Source organism: Perca flavescens, chromosome 4, assembly GCF_004354835.1.
Source record: "Perca flavescens isolate YP-PL-M2 chromosome 4, PFLA_1.0, whole genome shotgun sequence".
NCBI classification, from domain to species: Eukaryota; Metazoa; Chordata; class Actinopteri; order Perciformes; family Percidae; genus Perca; species Perca flavescens.
Window position 1 is genome coordinate 37,010,585 of NC_041334.1, and position 25,842 is coordinate 37,036,426.

At 41.0% G+C, this 25,842-nt stretch overlaps 1 protein-coding gene across 5 annotated transcripts in view; it reads right to left on the reverse strand.

Moving 5' to 3' along the window:
- LOC114553971 (band 4.1-like protein 1) overlaps positions 1–25,842 on the reverse strand; it is a 79,907-nt gene that overhangs the window by 26,713 nt on the left and 27,352 nt on the right. For all 5 annotated transcript variants that reach the window (XM_028575454.1, XM_028575457.1, XM_028575455.1 and 2 more), the window contains exons 2-4: positions 7,335–7,474; positions 5,789–5,962; positions 1,426–1,530 (exon numbers count right to left, since the gene is read on the reverse strand). In XM_028575454.1, coding sequence (XP_028431255.1) covers positions 1,426–1,530; positions 5,789–5,962; positions 7,335–7,373 — 318 coding nt within the window. In that variant the 5' untranslated portion in view covers positions 7,374–7,474. The remainder of the gene's footprint in view (positions 1–1,425; positions 1,531–5,788; positions 5,963–7,334; positions 7,475–25,842) is intronic.

Genomic DNA, 25,842 nt, shown 5'->3' on the forward strand with positions numbered 1-25,842 from the left:
TTATCATTTCCTCAGCTGAGACAGAGAAAGGGCATCTGAAATGACATTCGCCGGCTTGTTTGGTCTTCCAATCAGCGATGCCCCCAGACTGTAGGCTCAGGCTTCGCTCTGACAAGTTTTTGACAAGCCTGTCATATTAATCTAAGCCGTAGCCTTTTGTCCACTTCTAGGGAGGAAAATATTTGACTTTGAAGCCTGTTTACCTCTCTAACTCCCCAGTTAACCTGTCTGTATTGGCAGAGATCATGCTCAATCCAAAGCCAAGGCCTTCAGACACGCATCAAGTCCCAACATGTGAGCTGAAGTATGCACAAGCTGATGATGGTGACAGAGGAAATGCTCCAGATGTTAAAAGGGACTAAGTCCTGTCATCTTTCCTATCTTCAAAAGGCAGGCAGTTCCTTTGTAGCCTATTGTGCAATCACATACCCGCCCTTAGGGAGGCTCGCAACCCAAAACCCATGTGAGAGCTGTAATGCGGGCCGACAGCTAGGACCCATCAGTTCACTGTCATTTACTTGATTATATGATAATGAGCCTTGTCTGTGCACCTGAACAAGTCAACAAAGATCCGAGGGAAACATATCCAGACCTCCTACTTAAAAAGTCAAAATGATGTGTGATCTGATTGGAGTTTAATGTATGTTCACATTTATCCAAAGCAGAGATAATTGAATCTCAGGGGACAGAACCAAAGAATCACAGTATTTCTAACAAGTTTGTAAGGTAAACCAACTCAAGACTTTTGCTATGAGCGAGTTAGGCTGACTACCCTAAAGTGAGACTTTGTAACTTTTGAAAGAAGAAATCACACAATCTAATTCCAAATGAAACGCATTGAATTTCAAATCAGTAAAACTCACTCTTGCTGAATTCAATACACACTATGGGTTTTGCTGCTACAGCCTTACTTGGTCTTGTATGATCAGTAGCTCATGTTGGCACTGGCTAATGTTAGCAAACTTTATATAGCCATTGCCATTTAACTGACATTACTAGTTCGCTTTCTTTGTTACTGTAGACTATGTCTTAGCATTTACCAAGATCACAGTGGCTTGTTGCCTATAGCTATAGACTTATGGTAAACTAGTAATCTGACCAAATGTTGGCTTCAGACAATGGAGGTTTCACTCAGGTTATTTCTGCCTCCAGAGAAGCTCTGCCTCTGAGAAATATTTGTATGACTAAATTCCATAAACGTGCCTCGCAAAGAGTGTATGAGTCATGTTTTCATCTTTTCTCCAACTGCACACTTTTCAATTGCTTGTTGTCCAGACCCATTTTCCATTCATCTTTTCTGAATGATAGATAGTACACCCCTGAGAGAGCCGACCCAGCCAACAAGTGAGAGGAATACAGATTACAGACAACGTGTTTATACACTGAAACGTCCCACGAGGTTACTGTGGCACGCAATTTACTGACCTTCTGGGTGTCTGTGTCGGCAAAGGTCAGACCAAAGTAGTCCTTCTCCAACAAGTTGAGGTGCTCACACACCATGTCCATCAGGGTCTGTCCTTTGGAGTGTTTCTGCAAAAACAAACAATGGTCAAAAGGTCAACAACAATGCAGAAGGAAGGAAGAAGCAGAAGAAAGATTCTCTACTAAATTTATGAAATGCAATATGTGCACATGTCTGTCTACTGCTGGTAAACAGCAGCTCAGTTTTATTAGGCAAAGTTGGGCTCACCACTATCAGAGCCCATTAGACAGCTGTGCTTGTCAACATTGCTTTCCTGTTCTCCAGTTCAGCACAAAATAAAGCAGCTCAGCCATTTGGTACTGTGTCACTGTTGGTGTGAATCAAACACTTGACAGTGAAAATGGACTGAGAATTGCTGGAGAAGATTTGTCTTTGTACTGTAGGAAACGATTTACACTGCTATTGGCAGAGTTCAAGGTGAGCATTTCAGGAACATTTCCATTCACATTAAAGTGAATAGTACATGTTTTGTGCATTCAACGCAGAGTTTCATTGTGAGTTTTGAACATTTAACATCACAATGTGCAAATAAACGTTTTTGCTCACAGTGCTGAAGGAGCCCTGGACTAAATTTTGCAGGAATTAGTTTATCCTTCCTATCCTGCATCTTTTTGGGACCATGAATGTCTGAAACAAATTGTGTCCTAATCCATCTGGTAGATGTCAAGATATTTTACTGGATAAGTGAAACCCGCCTATCGACATTGGCGTATGTTTCTAGATACGTATGTAGTGCCTGTTACATTCCATTGATAACAATAGTGCTCTAGAGAGTTTACATCCCATTCACTTGTAAAATGAAAATGACTGTAGACATCACTGTTGTCATAGTGGCTAACCATGGATGCCTTTCATCGGTTCAAAGCCTCGTCGCCAGATTCTTAATGGTTTTACCTCTATAAAGGTTGGATATTTACAAAAATGAATAACACTAATCTTATTTTAATTCATTTAATTCCCTAGTAGGGAGAACTGATAGGTTTGTAATTTAATTAATTGAAAGTAATTTACTGCACTGCCAGCCAAATGTGCTTGTTTCAAGCAAGATAATCTCAAAAATGGGTTCACTTTAATTTGATAGGGCAAATGAAATAGTGACTCAACATCATCAATTCATGCATGTTCTTCTACACCACTGTTAAATATAGAACAAGGAACATGTGTTTTAATGTTTAGGACTAACATTGAACCACACACACTCTCACACACACATGGTGCCTACTCCCCTGGAGCCTACTCTGTGAGGTGACAGGGAGATGGAGCAAGCAGTTGCCAGGGAAACAGATGCAGTATTATCCGTCTGTTTGTTTCTTAAAAGGCTTAGACTCGAAAAAGTGTTTCACCTTTGCTTGTCATCATGGGTGAAATGATGGTGGAGCAATACTTGGGAAGTGTGTATAAGCTCTCATCACATCAGTCAGTAGGTCCCTAATGGCAACATTGTTCATTTAAAGCAAGAGTATTCTACACGACATCAGTGACAGCTAGCAAAAGTTAAATAAACAAATGTGGAGCCTCAATATTCCATGACTGAGGTGAGTCAGTCTATTCGCTCTCTGTTCTGGAGCAATTCAATATCCAACTGTAGAAAAACGATGCCACCTGAATGGACACCCAAGAGAATCTTGGCAGTGTAAAATGACAACTAAACACTCAATTCCACCCAAAATAGCCCTGTTTGACACATCGGCGCAGCCAGGCTTGACCATGCAAAGTCAGGCGGATTACACCCCATTCAGCGAGGGGAGTAACTGGCTTAGAGAAACGGGTATGGGCGTGGTGCCCCCTCTCCCGCCCGAGGACCACGGGGAGGCTCTGCCGTGCATCCATGACAAGAGACTTAATTATCACATGAATGTGGCACCTCCTCCAGCTCTCCCAAAGTGTGACCTGCCTTCTCGCAACACTGTTATTACCACTTTCTGGAGGCACAAGGGAGGTTTGGCTATGGCAGGCATGACGTTCCACCCCAGCAATTAAAGACAGGAAGTGAGAGCAAGCCTGCCAATGACTTGGAGGTCTGAGGCTCTCCCTGAACTAGAATTTATTTTAAACATGGGCTGACAAGAGGCTGCTTTGTACATCCTTCTCTGGCAATGACCGGCAATGCTGCATATTTATCGAAGAGCACTTAAGAAACAAAAGCTTTCATAACCATAATGCTAACTATTGTTGTTGTGCAGAAAAGGCCCAAAGGTATTTCTGAATGTTTTTACAGTGCTGAGAGAGCGGTTGGTGCAAGCGTAGCATTCCTAATATTCTTACCTCACACACACTCGCACATAAAAGGCGCTTTCCCCCCAACTCTACAACACATACACACAAAATGGCACGCACTTGTGCACAAGTATCCTAAGGGGTGGCTCATAATGACATTTCTCTTCTATTTTCTACTTGGCTGCACCTGGTTTGCAACCATGTAATAACTATAGATTTCTTAGCACCCTGTTAGCATTCTGTGCTGAAGGCTTTTATTGGACAAAAGGGACATCCTGTGACCTTCAGTATCTAATGATGATTTTGGTGCAATCACAAATCAGTATTGATACCTAAGCAATACTTTTTTGATACCTTGTTGTTTATTTAAAAAATTGAACAGTATACCAAACCACTTAACAGTTCAGAATCACAAATTAGTATTATTGTTAGTAATCAGTGTTAAAGATGCACTAATTTCAATACTGGTCAAGATTGAACTATGGATCTCAACTTTTAAACATATTTAGACTAGAAGTCCTTACAATGCTCAGAAAAAAAACTGAAAGTTATACATCTACAATTCCATGACAAGTGGGCAACCCTATCTGATGAGGAAGACTGTGCGATACACTTGAAAGCTCCAGAACAGATACTAATGCAAATTGGCCTTGTGGTGAGAGTGTTTTTATGATTTCCTGACTTAGATCTGGGACTATCTGATCAAATAATTAGGTAAACAAGTCTACGAATCTGACCAAGCATCCAATGCTTACTTTCAAAACTGTTGACATTTTGGGAATTGCATTTATTTGATTTCTTGCTTTATTTTTTAGGTTGGAGGACATGTAACTTTCAACACTGCCATTTTTTGTACTTGATGCTAAAAACACATTTCTAGTGGTACTCAGGGTTAGTTATTTATTACAGTTAATTATACTCAATACTTTGAGTTTGTGAAAAGCGCTATATAAATTCAATTTATTATTATTATTATTAATACTGATACCCATCCCTACCCATTAACTGTCAATGCTGTATCAGACAGTCTTGCTGAAGAGATGCAGAGCCAAGGTACTGGGCTGTGGCACAGGCCGTCTGCCACCAATTGGCCTGATTTAGCTCTGGCATCTTGAGTACAGAGACATAGAGGATGGATACCCGACCTGAGCCCAATAGGACCCAACGGGACCCAACGGGCCGGGCCAGGTTCGGACAGATATTTAGAAATGATGTTCGGGTTCAGGTTGGGCTCGGTCACATCAGCGCGATTGAACATTTTGAATTTAAAACAGCTTATTATGATTGGGCCTCTTGTGCGCGCCTGTGTTAACGTGCGCTTGTTGCCCCGTGTGTGCTGATGCGCTCATCTGTTGACATTTCCGAATGCCTTCCTACAGTTGCTTAATAAAAGCTTTCCACACAAACAAACGTACATGTGTCATTATTATGAGAAAAAAAAGAGATTTTAACTGTGTCGGGCTCGGGTTGGGCTCAGACATAAATATCTTAATGCCTGTCGGGCTCAGCTCGGGTTCGGTTACTGCTCTGTCGGACTCGGGCCGGGCTCGGACAGAAAAACGTCGCCCGATCCGCACTCTACAGAGGCAGCGGTGCCAGACAGATGCATCATGTCTTGGATTTGGGTGTCTAGATAGATGCTCAGTGAGTGGAATCAAAAGTTGAGCCCAGAAGGAAAGATAGACCTATTCTGCTAGAAGTGTGTGCTGCTGGTAATAAAAGTTCAAAAATCTCTGGCTTCTTTCCCTACATGTATCTAAGGCAATGCACTTACATCTATCTATTTACTCCTTCCTTATGCATGCCTTCAGTTTCCTTTCCAAGCAAGCGGGCAAGCGGGTCCTTTTTATACAGTATATACATATATATTGTAGAATGAAGACTTTCATGCTGCACTATTGCTACTGCTCTCAGCATGACACCCTCTCTTTTATTCTCTTTGCCTCTTTTATCCGCTCGGTGCAGAACTGCCCACAGAAGACGATAACTACAAAGGAAAAAAATATTTTGCTTTTCAAGTGTTCAAAGCATGTTAAAGCAAAAAAAAAAAAAAACATGTTACCACAAATTGTTTTGCACCCTGCATACCTCAATTTCTCCTTCAAACTCGGCGGAGTCCAGCAGGGTCATTTTGAACGGGGCGGTTTTAAGTCGTTTGGAGCCTTTCTGTGGAGATTTGAGGTTCTTGTTTGGGGACGTCTTCTCTGACATGTCGTCTGTTTCTGTGTGTTCATCCAGATGCTTGGAGTTCTGTTTCTGTTCCTTAACATATATGTATAAAAAAAGATAAGTCAAATGACACAGTTATACATTGCATCTGTCTGATACCTGAAAGGATATTTGAAACAAGTTGAAATACTTTGAATAACTATCAGTATTAGGACAGTGCCTTAAGATTAAGTCATTGGATTGTGATAGCCTACGAGAAAGTCAATGGTGGCGGGTCAGCATTGTGGCTTTAATAGATATTGGATTTTAGGCACTGTGTGTAATCTGTGAATGTCTGCTAATTCAAATACTGAAAAGTCAGGGCAGCGGCATTTGGTAGTCCAGTAACCCAGAAAGGGTGACTTTGTGCCGGTCGTAGAGCTCCGCGAGCAGTGACTCGGCTGCCTACTTCCACCCTATACAGTCCCAAGTCAAAATCTGCCTAGGAAATTGTCTAAAAAAATGCTGTTTAGTAATAATCAAACAGAAGATTTTAAATTACATTGAACAAAATAATATAGTACTTCAAAATGTTATGCTAATGTCAGACTAAATGGCTAGCGTTGGTAACATATTAAACTGCATGGATACTATTAACTCTGAAACAACCATATTTCTCCAAGTATTCATATATAAATAAAACAAAGTCAGATTTATATTTATGCAAAGGATTGTCAGTTAAGTTTAATGTATTGTTTGGCCTCCTTAAAACGGTATTTATGGCAGTTTTGTTACAGTTACCAAAGTAAATTCCTGTTTACAAAGTTGATTGATTTCTTTAAAATATTTCTTAAGTTTTAATAGTGGAACCTGGTTTACTAAACCACTAGTTTGAACCTAGCTTCTAATTCCTAAAAACCTATCCTTTACACACGAACCTCATAATGGATTTCCATTTCTAGTTGGAGAAACTTCAGAAACTCCTAAAAACTTGTATCTTATAAACTAGAAGCTACAATTTCCTGTTATTTTACAACCGCTGGAAAGTCTGTTGTTTTAGAAGTAAACTATTAGGGCCATGCTAGTCTCGCATTGCCATACCCTCCTTCAAAGTGTGCTGAAGGAGGGTCTGGCTACTCCAAATAGCATTCGGGGATGTGAGGAAAAGATGCTCTGGTTTATTGGCATTTCTTTAAACCAATCAGAATCGTCATGGGCAGCGCAAAACTTCGCACAGAGCCGCTGCAAAATTGTCGTTCGAGAGAAAACTCAGATTGGACAGGTAGTCTAGCTAGCTGTGTCAATTTATCCTGCAGAGATCTGAGGAGCAGTTAACCATAGTCCTCATAAATCCACCCAAATTTAAAATTCCAACACAAAGTAAGTGGAAGGAAATGGAAAATACATGCATGCGGCGGAATTTCCTGTTGCACGGGAGCAATCCCGGAAATGGAACGTCAAGGATATAGACTAGGGCCATGCTGACCTGTTTGGCCATCTTGCTGTCCGAGGCGGAGTCCTGCATGCCTGCTGCTGCCCCCTGCTGTCTGGGAGGACTACTATCTTGCTCTCTTCAACTCCGACTCAGGGCCTGCCACACTGTCTTTTCAGCAAAGTAACACCAACCTGAGAAAAGACAATAAGACAACACATATCAAATAGTGTCTCAACTGAGTAGACCCTCTTTCCAAAATGCAATGTCAGAAGCTGCATGCATGCTTTCTTTCAACATCAAAAGAGCTGAAATGTCTCCACAGCTGGCGACTGTGAAAAATTCCAAACACGAATGCCTTCCCCCCAAAATAATAAAGGCACTGGTACCAGGATTACACCTTCATTACAAATTCTGTAGCTGTAGCTTCTTGATAAAACACAATTTCCACATACAGACATAATTCACCTTTCCGTCAAGGACATTTACTTTAATTATAAAATCTCTCACTGAGCCAGATAATCATCATCTATTTAAGCAAGACAAGCTCCAGCACATAAGATCTAGATAACCAAAAAAAAATAATGAATTAGTGAATTAGGCCGTGTGCACTACTCATGGTACTCTTGGCTATTAGCAGTGCATTTCTTCAGACACACAGGTGTTAATCCAAAAAACTGATAGAAGTACTATCATCCATGAGTGTGTATGAATACTTGTAATACTCTAGTCTGTATCACTCCATGGTGCAATGGAGTATACAACTTTCTATAAAATGCATATTAGGTACAGTACAGTAATGTGAAGGCTCACGTCACAGTATTGTCTTTGATTTGTCTACCAAAAAACATATTCAGGGAATAACACTAAACAACACAAATATAAAGTATAATGTTACAGTGTAGAGCATTTACTTTGTTTGAGTTATGATAACAAATTACATATTATTTATAGAGAGATGTTCAGGGTACTTAAAATGATGACTAAGGATGATTAAAATGAGCATAGAAAACCACACTCAATATATAAGACACAACATTAATCACAAAGTGAGTTTTAAATTAGTGGTTTGAACAGATTGGTGCGGTCTTAGATGGGTCCGGGGAGAGGGGCCAGCTTTGGAGAAGGCTTTGTTGCCCAAGGTCTGGTGCTTGGCCCCGAGTGGTGGAGACAGAAGTTTGGCATCAGAGGAGCGGAGAAAAATCTGGAACGAAGGTGGGGGCCTGGTTATGGAGGGATTTGTGTCTGATAGTGCGATCCATGTACCTCGGAATTCGGACAAGTCAGATTTGTCATTGTAGCTCTAGCAAGGGTAGCCATTGTTAGCAATGCCAGTTTATAACAACGCATTAGGCTGTTTTTGTGCATACAAACAGCGTAACAACATTATCCACAGATAGAATATGGGCAGTGCTGCGTGTACAACTGATTTAGTGAGTCACAATTAACACAAAAGTGCTTACAACTGTATGTTACTAAAGCTTTCACAACTGTTGATGCACGGAGCAGCCATGTTGGATTTTTAGCTCGGGGGTACTCGGTGGTTCCCCGAGATCCGAGCTCGGAAATCCGAGGTCAGGGGGGCCTTGTTTCCGACTTTGACCCCAGAAAATCAGAGTTCCGAGTACAAATGGAACGCACTATGAGAAGGAAATTGAATTGGATCCGTTGTGGTGCAGTGAGCCAGTGGAGGTTCTGGAGGACAGGGGTGATGTGATCACGGGAGCGGGAATGGGTGAGCAGTAGGGCTGGGTACCGAATTCAATACTTTTTAGGCACCGACCGAATTGCCTTTAAAGTGTTGTCTATCGAAAAAATGCCTCGTCATTCAATATCCAATATCAATACCTAAGGAGTAAATCTCATTAGCGTCAGTGAGCAAATAAGCACACAGCACGCTTCTACAAAGCTCTACTAATGTTTGTGATTGGCTGTCTAACATTACACGTGTCAGAGGAAGGCAGAAAAAAACTCTATGTTACACAGAGACTGTGCTTAGGTAGTAGGAGCTGAAAAATAAATAAAAATATGTGTGCCGTAATGTATTGGAAGAGTATCCTTTAGGAACGGGTGTCCAAGTCACAGTATTGGTATCATTACCGGTATCAAATATTTTTTAACAATACTCAGCCCTAGTGAGCAGACGAGCAGCAGAGTTCTGGATGCACTGGAGTTTATTTAGTACTTTGGATGGTGTGCCATAAATAATGAAGTCAATTCTGGATGTGATGAAGGCATGGATCAAAGTTTCGGCAGATGAGAAGGAGAGTGGTGGGCGGAGACAAGCTATGTTTTTCAGAAGGTGGCAGTTCTGGTAATTTGATTGACATGTTGTTTTTATAGTGGGTGGCATTCTTTATATAGTTTTGTTATATGTATTTGTTATATGTATGTAAGGGTTCTTGTTTTTTTGTTTTTTTCTGTGCAGCCAGTTTCCCACAGCTTACCTCATCGACTTTTACTTCACTTTATCAATTTCTACATTTTCCTGAAAATCAGTTAGAATTTCTTGCCTTCAGTTTCAGGTTTTGCAGGTTATAGGTGTGGGTGGAATGAATAATAACAGCTGAAGTGGGAGTAGAGTGCAGACAGTTTTGGCAGTTTAAAGAGGTGTGTACTGTAAGCATGTCTAAACATAGACTCACTAGAAAGATATTAAGGACATTTGAGGAAATTAATTTTGACTTTTCACACAGATACCCCTGAACTAATGAGGAGAATTCATAAATTTTTTTATAATCAACAAATCATCATCAATATATATATATATATATATATATATATATATATATATATATATATATATATATATATATATATATATATATACACACACACACACACACACACTGTATATAGTTTGACATTTTGGGAAATTTGTTTATTGGCTTATTGGCGAGTGTTAGATAAGAGGATTGATAGCACTCTCATAACTATCTACGCTTAGCTTAACATCAAGACTAGAAACAAGTAGAAACAGCTAGCTTGTCTCTGTCAAAAAGTAACAAAATCCAAACCACCACCTACGTTAACTAATTAGACCTAACTCATTACATCTTGTTTTTTTGCTAAGAGCAATAACTTTGTGGATCTCTGCTCTTTATGGATTTTATATTTTCACTGCATCTTATAGGATGATGTAAGCACTGTACTCTTCAATACATAGCTCTACATTTCTGCAGATTTGTTATGTTTGCATGATAATTAAAAGACTTTAGTTGTGTTTTAGGAAGAGAACCCTTTTTTATGTCAGATTTAGTTTGAAGAGCTTATAAAAGCCAACGCAGTCAAAGTATTTGGTTCCCAATAGTTTTATGTAATCATTGATATGATTATACAAGCCTTGTTTCACCAACTCTATATTTAATGTCTTGGGTACTGAAATTTACATGACACAAAATAAAAAAATCACATTGTGTGCATTACATTGTCGTGTATTAAAGAAAAATTGGCTTCTCTGTCTCCCCCACAATGGATTTCTCATGATAATTGTTGAATGTGATGAATTAAAAATGAAGCCTCTGTGATTCTAAAAGGCACATAAACCTGACAGTTATCACGGTGAATGATACAACTACTCAGTGGATTCCCAACCAGATGAAAACTATGCTTATGACCCTGGAACATGTTCTTCCATGACCTTTTATAAAAGGAAGACAAGACACATAATGCGCTCAGTGGGATCTTCGTAACACAGCATATAGAAAGAACGCCTGTGTATTATAGAGTTCCCCAGACAATGCTCCAGGACCTTGGATTTAATCCAGTCTGTGCATGACCCTGGTGGCCTCTCTGCCCTCTGAGCAGCAAATCACATCAAAATAATGCACCGGGGGGTTATAGGCGATCAGATGCAGAAACATAACCGGTTCACACTGGTTCAGAGAAGAGACAACCCCACTCCGACTCCCAACCAGGGAAGGTTCTTGACATATTGCACGTGGTTAAAGGAGTGTGAAACCCTCTCCCTTCACTCCTCCTCCTCCTCCTCCTCCTCCTCTGCCGTGCTATCACAACCGTCCCATTACTTACGATCACAGAGATTTGACAGAAATGAATTCCTTTCCTTGGGGACAAAAGTGAAGCGTGAATTGGTATGTCCACTCGGGGCCCTCATTTTCCCCTCGCTGTCTGATCCAGCTGGACACTGAGCCATGAGTTGCTGAATTAATTTTCCCTCACTGGCTGAATCACGGAAATGACTGCCGAATAAACTCCCTGATTGGAGAGGGGAAACTCCACTGGGTATCGTGTTCTGATGGCAACGGAAGCAAACACTCAGAGCCGTCGTGTCTTTCTGTTATCCCATTCGCCTCCCAGTCCGATTTAGTCAAGCTGAAAATCACCAGCGTCTCCCCTGTGTGCTTTACAGGTGTGCACTTCCTCATTCTGTCCAAGTCAAACAGACGCTGGTGTCCCCCCTCACTTCACATCCATCTGGGCTATGTGACACAATGCATTCATCTACAGCTGTCTGTGTAAAATATACCTGTCTCAGCTGTGCTGTGTTCACAGCAACAAATAATCTGAAAAACAGCTCGTCTAAACATTTCTGTTCCCCACTGTGGACATTTTTCACTTCTGTTCGCAACACAAGCACAGAGCCAACCATGACAAATTTTCAAACCTTACCCAAATCGATAGTTACTGTTGCTTTGTTGTGGTCGTCGAAGATTTGTACGACACATGTCAGCCAATAATAAGAAATCCCATTGAGGTCACATTGAACACACAACGATAATACAAATCACATAATCCAAAGTTAGTTTGTGGTAAATGGGGTCCCTGATTGAGACATCTTCTCGTGAAATCAGATTAATTCCTAAATTAATATGGATTAATGTCACAGAACGGGGCAATAGAGCCCTGCAAATTCAATAATTTCCTGTACCAGGCCATTACCCACAATCACCCCCGTCAACCCAGCGACCTCTGCAGAGGAGAAGAAAGCACGTTACGGTGCAGGAATACACTGCGTGTTTCCTTTATTGTACAGTGTGTGTAGTTACTGACAATGTCTGTCTTTGATATCTGTCATCAGTAATAATGATTCATCACAGGTAAAGGAGCATTGTTTCCTTGGAGGGTTATGAAACGCTACTCTTCACTAACAAGCGCAGCCTCGTCCCTTGTTCCTCCTGTTTCTTTCTCTTCATTCTCATTAGCGGTAAGCTTTAATCTAAGTGAGGCAAGTGGAGGGAGGATGAGAGATGGAGCACGCATGTCTGTGGAAGAGGACTGGCTCAGCTCCCAGATGCAGTTGCCATGGTAACAGCATAGAGTATCTTTTTTTTCACACCCGCTTGTCTCTCTTCAGAGGAGTGAGTGAGAAACAGAAAGACGAACTGAACCAAGGAGAGATGAGAGGCCAAAACATGAGGCAGCCAGAAAGAGAGAGGGATCAGGGATAAACGGAAAAGATAAGAAATGACAAGGGGGAGGAAATGAGCGGAGCATTGTGACTCAAAGAAAAATGTCAAACAGCCTCCCCTCTGGTTAGTGGTGGAAGAGTTGCACACAGGGACGGATGGGGAGTTTGAAGCTGAGATGCAGGCCGTTGCTGCTAGCTTGCTTCTCATCTGAGCCCTGACAGGCCCAGTCGGCACTATTTGGCCGATGCACAACTCTAATTCCATTGTACAATCCATGTCTTAATCACGTTTAGCCATTAGCATGCACTGAGCGCACGATGCAGTTGAGTAATCACAAAGAGCACTGCAATGGCAAAGGACAAAGAGACAACACTACAATGCATCTTACCAGCTTGTGAGATATTTTTAACACACAGGTCTGAAGCTACAGCTGCATTCTCGACTGAGACGCTTCGTCGTATCAAATTTACACATTTTAGTTTTGAAAGAAAATGCCCTTCATGAGTGCTTTTTCTGCAAGACTCAAGTGTTGAACTTCCAATTTAAAGGACAATTCCAGCGCAAAATGAACCTTAACACATGATTACTGAGTTGACCGTATTTTATATATATATATATGTTTTCATGCTAATCGAATGTGTCTCTAGCTTTGAACGCAAACTGCGGATTATCTTATAAAGCTATTCGTTGGGGCATGGGTAAAGTAAAAATATCGATAATATATAATAATAATAATTGATTTAAATCTTAAATCAGATTTTTTGTGACGAAATCTATAACTACTGTATAATCTATCTTTTTAATAAACTGTCTGTACACTTACAAAGTTCTCAATGCTTCGGTTTACATGTAGGGACCCTCATTATGCTACAGTGGAAGTGTGGTGCTATTTTGAGCTTTGTTAGTGGTGTAGAAAGAGCGATTTCTTTTTACTTTATCCATGCCCCGGCGAATAGCTTTATAAGCTAATCAGTGGTTTGCGCTAAAATCGAATGTGTCGCTAGCTTGTTTCAAGCTAGAGACACATTCGATTAGCATGAAAACATATCCCAGAGAACGGTGGACTTGGTAATCATGTGTTATTAACCACTAGGTTCATTTTGCGCCGGAATTGTCCTTTAAGGTCATGTTGGCATAGTGAAGTGAAACAGAGTCGTTTAATGAGGTGGAGCAAAAGCACATGGTCAACTGGTTGAAAATGATGTTAGGTAAAAGAGGAATGCATTCAGAGTGAGACAACATTGATGAAAAGTAGAAAGAATTTAAAATATTACTGTTTGACGAAGTGGCAGTGATGATAGAGATACAAGTGATGTCCTGGATTACAGGCCCACCAAGTTAAAGTCCTCTCCCACTATCCAGCAAAAATGATTCAGTCTTTTGTTCCCAATTTAAAAAAAAAAACATTTAGAATTTGCGCTGATATTCGTAACTGACATACTTCTTCTCCGCAGCATCAAAGGCTGAGACTGTTGGTTATGCAAGTAGAGGCAACCGCCATACAGAACTAATGGAAACAAGGCTACAGCCCCACTAGAGACTCTGTAAACCTGTACTTATGCACAGTGGTGCTTTGAGCTAAATGCTAACATCAACATGCTAACGTGCTCACAACAACAATGACATCTTGATCTTTAGCAGGTACAATGTCAGTCATTTTAACCGTCTTTTTTTAACAGGCTTGCATGCTAACATTTTTGGATGATGGGACTACGATGGGAGCGCTAGATGGAAATAGCATCATAGTGGCATGGTGGCCCAATGGTTAGCACTGTGGCCTCACAGCAAGAAGGTTCTAGGTTTGAATCTAGGTCAGTCCAGGTCTTTCTGTGTGGAGTTTGTATGTTTGTGTGGGTTTCCTCCAGGTGCTCTGGTTTCCCCCCCACCATCAAAAACATGTACTAGGTTCTCCAGTCAGTGCCCTAGATCAAGGCTCAGATCTGGAGTTGGTCCCTAGACGCTGTGATTGGCTGCCCACTGCTCCCTTGAGGGATGGGTTAAATGCAGAGAATGAATTTTGCTATGTGTATGTGACAATAAAGTACCTTTACCCTTAAAGTGACAGTGACTATTTATTCTGAAGACGACATGAATAACTGGATCACATTTCATGGCAATCCGTCCAACAGTTTCCATGACCAACAACTTCTCCCAATTCTCAACTCTGTAGAATTGGCCTCACAACAGTATTTCTTTCTTTTCTGTCCAATATAAGTTCAGTGAGCATCTGCTACTGTACCGGGAAGTGAAACTGGAACACCTCATCATGTTGTCAATAACTCTGGCTCTTCCTCCTGGAAAGCAGGAGTGCCTCTGTCTGGCCATGTCTCGGCCCCCACTGATCCACAGCACACTGAGATTTATCAGTGACAGTTCACGCAGTCACCCAGAGAGAAGGATGGGAGGCTCAAGGACACTGCTGTCACACACCAACATCGCACATACAGTCCGTCATACACACTGACAACTACAGTTGTCAGCAGTGACGGAAGCCACGCAGGCATCGCCCAGAGCACTGTTTTACAAAGCAACGTGCGTTAAGAGATGCAGTGTATTTTTCCACTCTAGGGGGTATTATTTTCCTACAGTAAGACGAGGTTGTAACCCTAACCCTAACACCTCTCGAAGCTTGAGTGCCCCCTCTCAGCTTAGTTTCCTGGGTGAGCCTCAGCCAATGGATGATGACAGATGAGGCCTGAGCGGAAAGACTGAGGCTAAAGTAAAGTACAGCCACAACAACGTCATGACTCTTCACGCTTTACATTCCTGCAGTACTTCCGGAATCACCCAGAGAGAGAAAAAAAACATGTGTCCTCTGTGCAGCTGTAGTAATAATAACACATGCTTACCTTCCTCTCAGCAGAGTAGATATCTGAATGCAAAGCAGCACAATGTTTGGAACTTGGATACTAAAGGTGCTCGATCTCAGGTGAATATCAACACACACACACACACACACAGATGGAGAGCAGAATTACCAAGAGCCAGCGGCAGGCTCGGTATAAATTGCTGTGGAGACATCATTCTGTCACAGTGCATCTAATGGAAGCTGACCTTTCTCATGCTGTGCTGGAAACCACCGGTGCATGCACGAGGAGGGACGTCTCACCGCTGAAGGATCTGTCCCTGCAGCTGCCAGACGCCACGCACCGCAGGGACTACAAATTGCAAAGTTTTTTTTTTTATTTCCCCTCACACTTCTTCGTCCACCCTGTCTCACAGCTGATACTGTGATAAATGAGCAAAAAATGACGTAGCTAAAAGGGAAACATAGCAGTTTGAGAGCATGCTAACAGGAATTCAAAGCAGGGAAATGAGGACACGGATGTGGGAGCACATGGTTGGTAGTACAGGCATCATCCTGAACCTCGGGGGCATGGAGAGACATGGTGGCAAGACAGAGCTTGTTGGCTTGTAAGCGCTCTGTCAAACCTGTGCTGAAGTCTTAGAACCATACATGTGACATATGAATCCTAATGCCCTTCAAATGCTTGTTTTTGAGACATTCTGTTCCCTTTTATCTCGTGTGAGCGTTCAGGCTACAATTGTCAAAGTGTCCTCCACAACTAGTCTTCCAGCTGTTTTTGTTTTCTTCTCACCGCCCACTTTATGCCTGAATAATTCATGGCAAGGGCTCAACTTCTCTTCACCAAATGGAAATAATGATGTTGTTCTAATAATATAAAAATACAGTTTGTTCAACATTTATCCCATCAGATGCACACAATACGTTGCATAATTCAATCTTGAGATGCATGCATGTCCCTCCTGTTTTATCAGTTCCTGTCAAAAAGTGCTGTCACGTTCTCAAAGGCCAGTGTGTAATTGTCTTGGCGTGAAGCTTCTGCTGTGCTTCAGTTAATGAGAGACTGTCACAATGGTCGGGCTTCCCTAACCAGATTCTTCACCGCTGTAATCTACGAGCATGAAAATTATTTCCTTTGCTTAGAACCATAATTATAGCTGTTTTCTTGGCTTTCATAAAGTGCTGATGACAAAAACACAACAAACTGGTTAGTGCGGTTTCGATAATGTTGCACCCAGTCCTTTTACCACCTGGATGAAACTGCACTCGCAAATCGTTTTTACTGTATTTGATCCCAAAAAAAAGATAAGAATTGAGAAGCTGTTGACATTATTTTGTACATATTTGTTAGCACAGCGACTGTCAGGCAGACTGATGAAGTCTGTCATTTTTGAACACAAACAGCAGTTAAAGTCCCTTCCTTTGCCACTTTAAAGCATACTTTCTATTCAGTTCACAAGTTCAACCCTATAATACTAGATACTCCAGAAGCCTAAAACTCAACCGCTTCCCAGACAAATATGCAGTTTGTTCTTCATAAGATGAGGCGAGCTCGACTGTGCCGCAGTTTCAAGTCCCGCTGTCAATAAAAACACATCTCTCGAAAATTTCAAACATAACTTGTATGATGACCCAAACCGCTTCAGCACAGCACACACAGTTAGTCTCGCTCTCGTTGTCCCTTTCCCTTTAAAGAAATATGCAGACACAAATCCTCCCGCGCAATACACTCTCCCTTTGAATTTACTTTCTGCATTAGGTCTATATTCACACTTTACTTGAAGGTATCGACATAATCGTGACATGACACTGTCATGAACATGTCATAAACGTTATAAACAACTCATAAACATTTATGACTTCTGTCATTAAGTGTCATTTGGTTTTTGTCATGACAAGTTGACACTGTTTGGGATGTCTTGATTATGACAAGTTGACATTAATCAAAGTGACATTACCGGAAGTTGTCTTGGTCATGACAAGTTGACATTAAATTAGTTTGGGATGTCTTTGTCATGACAATTCGACATTAACCAGGATGACATTACCAGAGGATGTCTTTGTCATGACAACTTGACATAATGTCAACTTGTCATGACCAAGACCACTTCTGGTAACGTCACTTTGATTAATGTCAAGTTGTCATAATCAAGACAACCCAAACAATGTCAACTTGTCATGACAAAAACCGAATGACACTTAATGACAGAAGTCATAAATGTTTATGACTTGTTTATAACATTTATGACACGTTCATGACAGTGTCATGTCATAGTTATGACAGGTTCATGTCACGATTTATTTTTATTTTTGTTTCCATGTATACATTTTGTATTTAATTTAACAATTTATGTTTTCATTTTTCAAAACTCAACTGTGATGTGTTTACAAGCCTCTAGTTTTTCTTCTCACTGTTTCGCAGTCTTTACTGTACTTTGTCATTATATGCAGAAATACATCTGCAGTGAATTTAAAAAGCAGGCATTGATTGGAGGAATGTTTGTTGACGCCACTGGCCGCCATTTAGGCCCCTTTCAGACATGCACCTTGATGTGATGACAATTTGACATATTGGGATCATGTCTGAATAATGTCCAATTTACTTTTACGTAAAAGTCACAAAAGAAATCTTATAGAACAATGAAAAATGCCCCAAACACTTCCAACACGGCATAAAAAATGCTAAGGGTTGCATTGATTATATTGTATATGCCGAACAAAACCTACCGTGGGTTGTTTTTTGGCAACTTGAGGGAAAAGCAGCAAGCTGTTAACACAATACTGACATGTTTAAACATTATAAAGTTGATAACAGCTAACAGTTCCATATTTACACATCCACCACACATGCAACATTCATTTACAAAAGGGTTGGGATTCTGGCCACCCCACCAAACGAGATTGCAATATTGACTTTACTTTTAGCTCTGATATTGTATCCACCAACACCTGAGTCTACAATGGGTTTATTAGAGCTACACATATTTTCACTGAGAATAGTGAACCAAAACATTAAAAAAAAAAAAAAAAAAAAAAAAACAATGAGCTGAGAGACATTAAAAAGCTCCATAGGGCTGAGTGGAACTGCTGAGTCAATCATTCTCTGTGGGTTCCTTACTAGTCACCCTCTTCACATCACACATCATCTTTTGACATTTTCATATAACATTTTCATATAAAATGTTTGATAGGTGCAGCTTTAATGGGACACCATTCAATTAATCAAGTGTAAACAGCATTCTTACTTGATATTGTTATTTTCCAACACACCACCACACTGTTCTTCAGAAGTGGTGCCAAATGTAGAGCAAGAGTCATGTCATGTCTAATTTATGCCATAACAAACATTTACAAAAGCCAGAGTCAAATTCCTTGTATGTGTTCACACTTACTTGGCCATTAAAACTGATTCAGATTCTTATTTATGTACTGTATATGTCTGAATGACAAGCTGAAGACAGTACAGTGAAATAATAAATAATCCAACCTATAAAAAGGATTTTGGAAAAATGCCTCACCTCTGCCTCCCTTTATCAAACTTTCTGAGTTGGTGTAATCCATTGATTAGAATTATAAATATTTTCAGTGTAGGCTACACAGCATAGTCAATACACTGTTCCTGGATGTCTTTGACATAACACCATAAAGACATCCGTTTGCAATTGGCTTCTCTCCAGGCAATAGTGACAGTTGTAAAATCCATCCCTTTCTACCGGTATGCAAGTCTTACCTTATGACCCTCTTGTAAGCACTGACACAATAGCTGCTTTGTTTCACACAGTGGCGCAATGCTCAGATTAGTTTTCATTTTTAGTGGAAACTGAGCTGCACACAGGGCTTCTTTAAAATGTACTATGCTTTAAATGAGAGCCTAATATTAGGTTAGTCAGAGGTCCCGAAAAATTCGGGACAGTCCCGAATCCCGAATTAGAGCAAAGTCTCAAGAGCAGACTATAGATCTGATAGAACATTAAAAACTGTTCATGGTGATTGAGTGGTCCTGCAGCCAGTTCCGGTCGGCTGCTCATTGGCTGCAACAGTACGTAGGCCCTACATAGGCAGCTAGGCGCAAATTTTGATAACACAATTTTGTTGAAATGGAGGCTCAGGCTGGTGTCCCGGGACCTGATGAACACGTAGCTAAAAAGCAAAAACGTCTCTGCAGGTACCGGGAGGACTGTGTTGGGAAATACCCCTGGATTACTGCAGTTTTACGCGATGCAAATAAAGCGTTTTGCAATGTATGTAGGAAGGAGTTTGATATTTCACAAGGGGGGGTCAGACGTCAGACTGCATGCTGGCAGCAAACGTCAGGCTGCATGCTGGCAGCAAACTACATATAACTGCACAAACAGCACAACTGTACAGACCAACACTTTGGTCTCATCCTTCTTTAAGCGGGTGGATGACTCCATGTATAATAAAATAGCTGCTGCTAATTTTGGTGCGGCGTTTTGAGATTCATATTAAGTGCAGGCAGCCACGAGAAGGAGTGATTGGATTGGATGTTGCCGATGTTAAAGCGCAGTCATTGCGTTTGTTTTATTTGTTTCATAATGACACTTGAGTCATTGATTTTAATGATTTTTGTATTTGTATTTTCGGGTTTACATGATAGACAGTTGAATTCCTGAATAAAAATAATCCTAATAATCATTTTGGTGCAGAGTTTTGAAATTCATGTCTCGTCCCGAATTTTACCCATTCTCATCTGGTCTGTTTCTAGGGGGGGGAAAGAACACACTTTCATCTTTTGGGTTGTTTTTTTCATGCATTTTGTATGTATTCAAGGTCAATCTACGTCCCCACTTCTTCTACTCAACACACAGATATTGCTTTTATTTGGTCAAGATTTCCATGCTGTGTATGACTGTCGCGCACAAGAAAGTGACAACGAAGCCTCGTGTCAACATGCATATGCATGATATTATGCTAATGGTCATGCTCAACTGCGTTTTGCAAGCGCATGCCCTTGTAACAGAGTTCACCAGAAAGAGCTGTCCTCTGTGTGAATAAATCCAGACAGAACAACACAGCCACAAGCCTTGGATATCTACCGTAGGAAGGACAAAAACTAACTGCCTCCTGACACCGAGCTGCCATTTATAAACATAGCAGTCACCTCGAAGGTGGTTTTTCCAATTTCCTTTCACCCTCACTGTAGAAGTTGTAGCGAACGCCATAAATTAACAGGAAAATGGTGGCCTTGAGTTATAGTCATACTCTTTTCCTGTATTCATATCAGGGGATCAAGATGGATCAGCTGGCAATACACAGGACGTATTGTTGGGATTCTCATGAGCAAGCCTGGAGCATTTAAATAAAAATCACATTGAATAAGGGATCAGTGCAGAATTTCTTAGGATTTTTCAAAACTACACAATACTTCAAAGAATGGTTTTGCACAGAAATGTTGAATTCCTTTTATGGTTTTGTGAGAGGTGGTTATTCATAGCACATGATGCAAATTATCTCACTTTTGTTGCGATAAATGGAAAGGTAAAAGCTGCGGTTTTCATTTTCAGAAGATACAGCCTTTCTTTAAATGTTAATGGTTGCAGACTTTATATAAAAAAAACATCAGAGCAGTGTGCTCCGATGGGAGCAATTCAGAAAACTTGAGAGGGTTGCTGGACGCATGCTATTTCGGCACAAATGGCCCTCCTGCTAGCTCCCAGTGGCAGCACTCTCTGCCAGCTGAACACATCCTGCTGCTGCCCAGCTAGCTAGAGCAGCACTGAGCCGCCACTCGCTAATGGACTGCCTAAAGTGAGAGGAGGCAGAGCCACTGTGGGCCTGTATATCAGCATGGCTGGCACGCTGCAGGTGCAGACCGTCGCCACGCAAAGAGGCAGCGGCTGGAGTACATGAGTCAGTGTTTTGAGTGTTTGTTTGCTTGCCTACGTTTCCCCCCACCGTTTCTCAACACATACACACACGCCTGGCCTAAGCTTTTCCATCATCCGAGGAGAGCTGCGAAAACTCAAAAGAATATGTTGGCCATGGGCCGAGTCAAATTCTCCATGCCAGGATGCAGAGAATGAAGCCGTGGCATGGCTATTTAAGGCTCTTCCACATGCATGCAAAATACCTCAGTGCTATGACGGTGTGAGGAGAGGACACACGGAAAAAGAGCGGAGAGGACACAACGTTTGCGGTGTGCCTGTGACAAATTACTGGATTGACCCACAACCCAAGAGATTATTTCACACCATAAACTACAACAGAGTGTAGTGTTTTGTGGCAACAGAGCCTGCAGCATCACCCACTGTCGCTGCCATGGCCCATTTGAAGCTCGTTGCCTGGTGCCCATGGGAGAAGGTGGCACAGGGCCACGCCATATGGTATGCTATGTGGCAGCACTCTGCAGGCGAGCTGAGCTCTGAAAGGAAGGATCCTGTCTATTAGACTAATTAATGTCTCTGTAATCAGGGTGGTTTTCCTTCATAACCAGGCTGGAGACCCTTCTCCACACAGCACCTTTGCCAGGCTGCTCAAATGAGCAAAAAAAATCCTGCTTCACATGTAGAACAGATGGTGGCTTGTGATCTTGACTGCAGATGAAGTCACGAGGTCTAGAAAGAGGCGTGTTTGAGGCATTTTATCTCTCTCTCTCTTTCTTTCTCCCTCTCTTTCGGTTTCTCCCCCATTGCCCTTTGTGATCTGATAGGCCTGGAATAATAAGCACTTAGCGTGTTATCTGCTAACAACTCCATTACAGCACGCCGATAAAGCTTCACAGATCTCAGCAGGTGCCACCCAGCAGCAGCGTTCTGTAATGACAGTGGATGTCGTTACAGTGACATATAATTATCATGTGCTGAGGTTGAGACTAGAATATCAGGTTTTAATATTAGCTTCAGCATGCTTAGCATTTATATTAAGGTTGTATTGATAAGGTGTTCACTATGTGGTGGGCACTCTGATGTCAACTGGTCATATTGGACACAGTGAAGGACATGAACTCCAGTTTGTTTTTTTATGTCTTACATTCAAAAACTGCAAGGCGTTTATGTACAGTATTTACTTTGCAAAGCGGGTATACACTAGGCTTTACAATGTCCCCCAAGGCGTACACGGCTTCTTATATTCATTTTTATTTTTTAACTAAAAAGAAAACAAATACATTAATCTGGAAATCTCTTCTGATGATTATATGGATTTTGAAAATACCATTTTGACAGCAAACACTACAGATGAGCCAGATGTATTACTGTAAGGTTTTCACAAGTTTTCAGGCACAGATTTGATATTCTTTGGGGGGGGTTCACACATATCTACAGTATATTTCAGCAAAGAGCGAGCACGGTTTAGATGCGACTAAGATCATTTACACAAAAAAGGTGACCAAATATCGAAAAAGACTTATTGACTTGTAAAGATTATTGTTGTTAACCACAATAATCACAGGTGTTGCCAAATCCTCAAGAACCAAATAGGTTATGGATTACAACTTTAATAAACAAACGTCCTACAGATAGGTATAGATTTTAATTGTATGATCCTTTATTAAAAATTACATTTTCCGAGCCGTGCTTGTTATAAAAAGATGTTTACTGTAAATGTGCTAATCGGTGTCTTCTCACAGCAGGAAACTCAAACACGTTGGATACATAGGGGCTAAAAATGTAGTTGAGAACAGATCGCAAACAATCTGCCACTTTTATACATAATTCTTTATAAAAAAAAACAGTAATAATAATAAAAAATCAGCTGCGTCAAACTTACAGTATAACGATCTCCAGCCCTTCATTTCAAACTTTTTTTTATTTGTGGTGTTTTAGCCTCACTATGCCTTTTCCAACTTTGTATTCTGCAATGCTTCACACTGCAAACCCCACTAAAACAAGTAGCAGCTGTCAAACATAAAAGTGCGCTATCATCTTTCTACAGCATTCTGCTGTACTTTAAGAGTGACTCTGAATAAGTCAAAAAGAAAAGCTGAAATCTAGATTAATCAAACCATATCCAGTAGCATATGGTTCTTCGGCAAGCCATACGTCTACAATCTAGTCATCGGAACCACTAGATGAAATACCCCATAGAGTAACATATGCTTTACCAAAAAGAAAGCAAAAGTGTACCTGTGTGTGTACGTGTGTGCATGTGTGTCTCTATTACAAAGGATGAGTGCTCTCTGTGGTATGAGATAAGCCACAGCATATATCTTTGCTTCCATGGATCTGTCCTCCTTAAAGTGTCCACTGCTGCTTAAAAACCAACACAGAGAGTGGGTTTCTGCCCGCAGCACTGCTCAACAGCTGTGGCACAATCTGGCAGTGGGGGCTGAGCATTTCTGCCACAAGGTTACACAGATACACAGTGAAGTCAGAGGACACGAGCTACGGACCATGGGCAGTTGATGCAGAATATCTGATCACAACAATTTCCTTCCTTTTGACTAAACTTAAAATGAAATGTTGCGTACATTAGGAATCATAATCAATGTGAACAAATGTTAAAGACATTGTAGGAACATGTTGACATCAGTCTCTTAAAGCAGACAAACCAGACAAACCAAAACGCACAGAAAGAATTTCAATACATAAGTAATTTCAAAGGAAGCAATGGGGTTTGTTCAATAATGTGGCTATTAGCTGCTAATCCTACTTTAAGGGTGCGGGTATTATTTCCAACATCGACATATTTTTTTAGTTATCGATTAATTGACTTAAATGTCAAGATCTATGACAGAAGACAAGAAAATCAAAATCTCTTTAAGTTTGAGAAACAGCAGAGCAGTAAGTGTTTGGTATTTTTATTTACTGACTTAAAAGGAACACTCAACTTATTGGGACTTTAGCCTATTCACAGTAACCCCCAGAGTTAGTCCATACAAAGTCCATACATAGGCCTACCCTTCTCAGCTCTGTGCGTGTTGTAACCAAGGGGGTAAGCGAGCGTCTGTCAAGCATAGTTCCTATGGAGACATTTTGATCCTAACAAGCATTCACCCCCCCATTAGCATCCCATTGACTGTCATTCATTTTGGCGTCACTTTGACAGCGAATAAAACATCTGAAGCGTTTAAAGACTATTTGTCCATTGTTCATTTCTAAAGAAACACGACAATGTATGAAAGGCTCCATTACCTTGTATCTCACGTTATGGCTCGTGTTTATAAAAATAGGCTAACGATTGTGTCATAACCACGCAACTTACTGTCGCATAGTAAAGGAATTACCGTACAGTACAGGAGAAGCTCGCAGGCAGTTTCTACTTACATTAGCTGTTTAGGTTTAATTACTAATGTTAACTAGCATGTTAGTGATCAATAATTAGCCTGTGTCTATGTTATCTCCTTACATATACCTACGTTCTCCGTCTCTGTAAGATTGGGAATGATTGAGATTTCTCTTGGCACAGCTACCAGAAGACTTACAACTTTCAGACAGGTTGCTCACGTCACATCTACGTCTTCAAGCTCAGTTGGAGGCTGCTCAGTAATGCTCAACCATCACCGGTGCCGCTACTTCTGCTACTTGGGCGGAGTGATATGCTAGCAGCACCTGGAGCCCTGTGGTGAGGAGCAGAGAGTTGGCCTGGAGTTCGCTCAGAGTTGGAGTAATAGAGTCAACAATTACTAGATAGTAAAAGCATAATGACCTTGTTATTTGTACACGCTGTGACTATACAAATCACAACATGTAAACAGGAACATGTTGGCGTTATTTTGTCACTTATTTGGAGCAGTAGGCTAGATGGAACCAGTTACCTCCAGGATCTGTGCTGGGCTTAGCTAGCGCTGGGTGCGTCAGACAGACTTACAACACGCACGGAGACGAGAAGGGTATGTGTGGACTTGTCTAACTCTGGGGGTTACGGTGAATAAGACAAAGTCCCAATAAGTCGCCGTGTTCCTTTAAACAATTAGCAAAATTGCTATTCAATCGATTCTCTGTTGCTGCACGGATAGAGCAGATGTACTGTAGTTCTGTTGTGTTTCATGCCTGACTCAACTGAGGTGGAAATCAATGGGTATTGTATAGAAGGGCAGCCAGGAGACTGTTCAACATCTCATTAAGATGCTTCCCTGCATCTCTTTTTGCTTCACCACTGAAAACCCAAATTAAAGATGAGATTGACTCGAAAACCCATTTATTTTCTTCTGCAAATGTGCAACCTGGTTATAACAGAGACAACGGCGGAGGCGGTTTTGTTTTCAGTCTTCTCAAAGTTAAAGTAAAACCACTATTGCTGCATTCTGGCTCCTACTGAATTGATGTATTTTAATCAGGATGAGAGAGTCTCACTTAGTTGCCCAAATAAGGACTCTAATAAAGTCTTAAAGTCTACAGGATACCTCATTATAACCAACTTATTTACATCAAGACAAACATACAGCAGGCATCAGCACGTTGTACTGATACATCCAAGTCTTTTT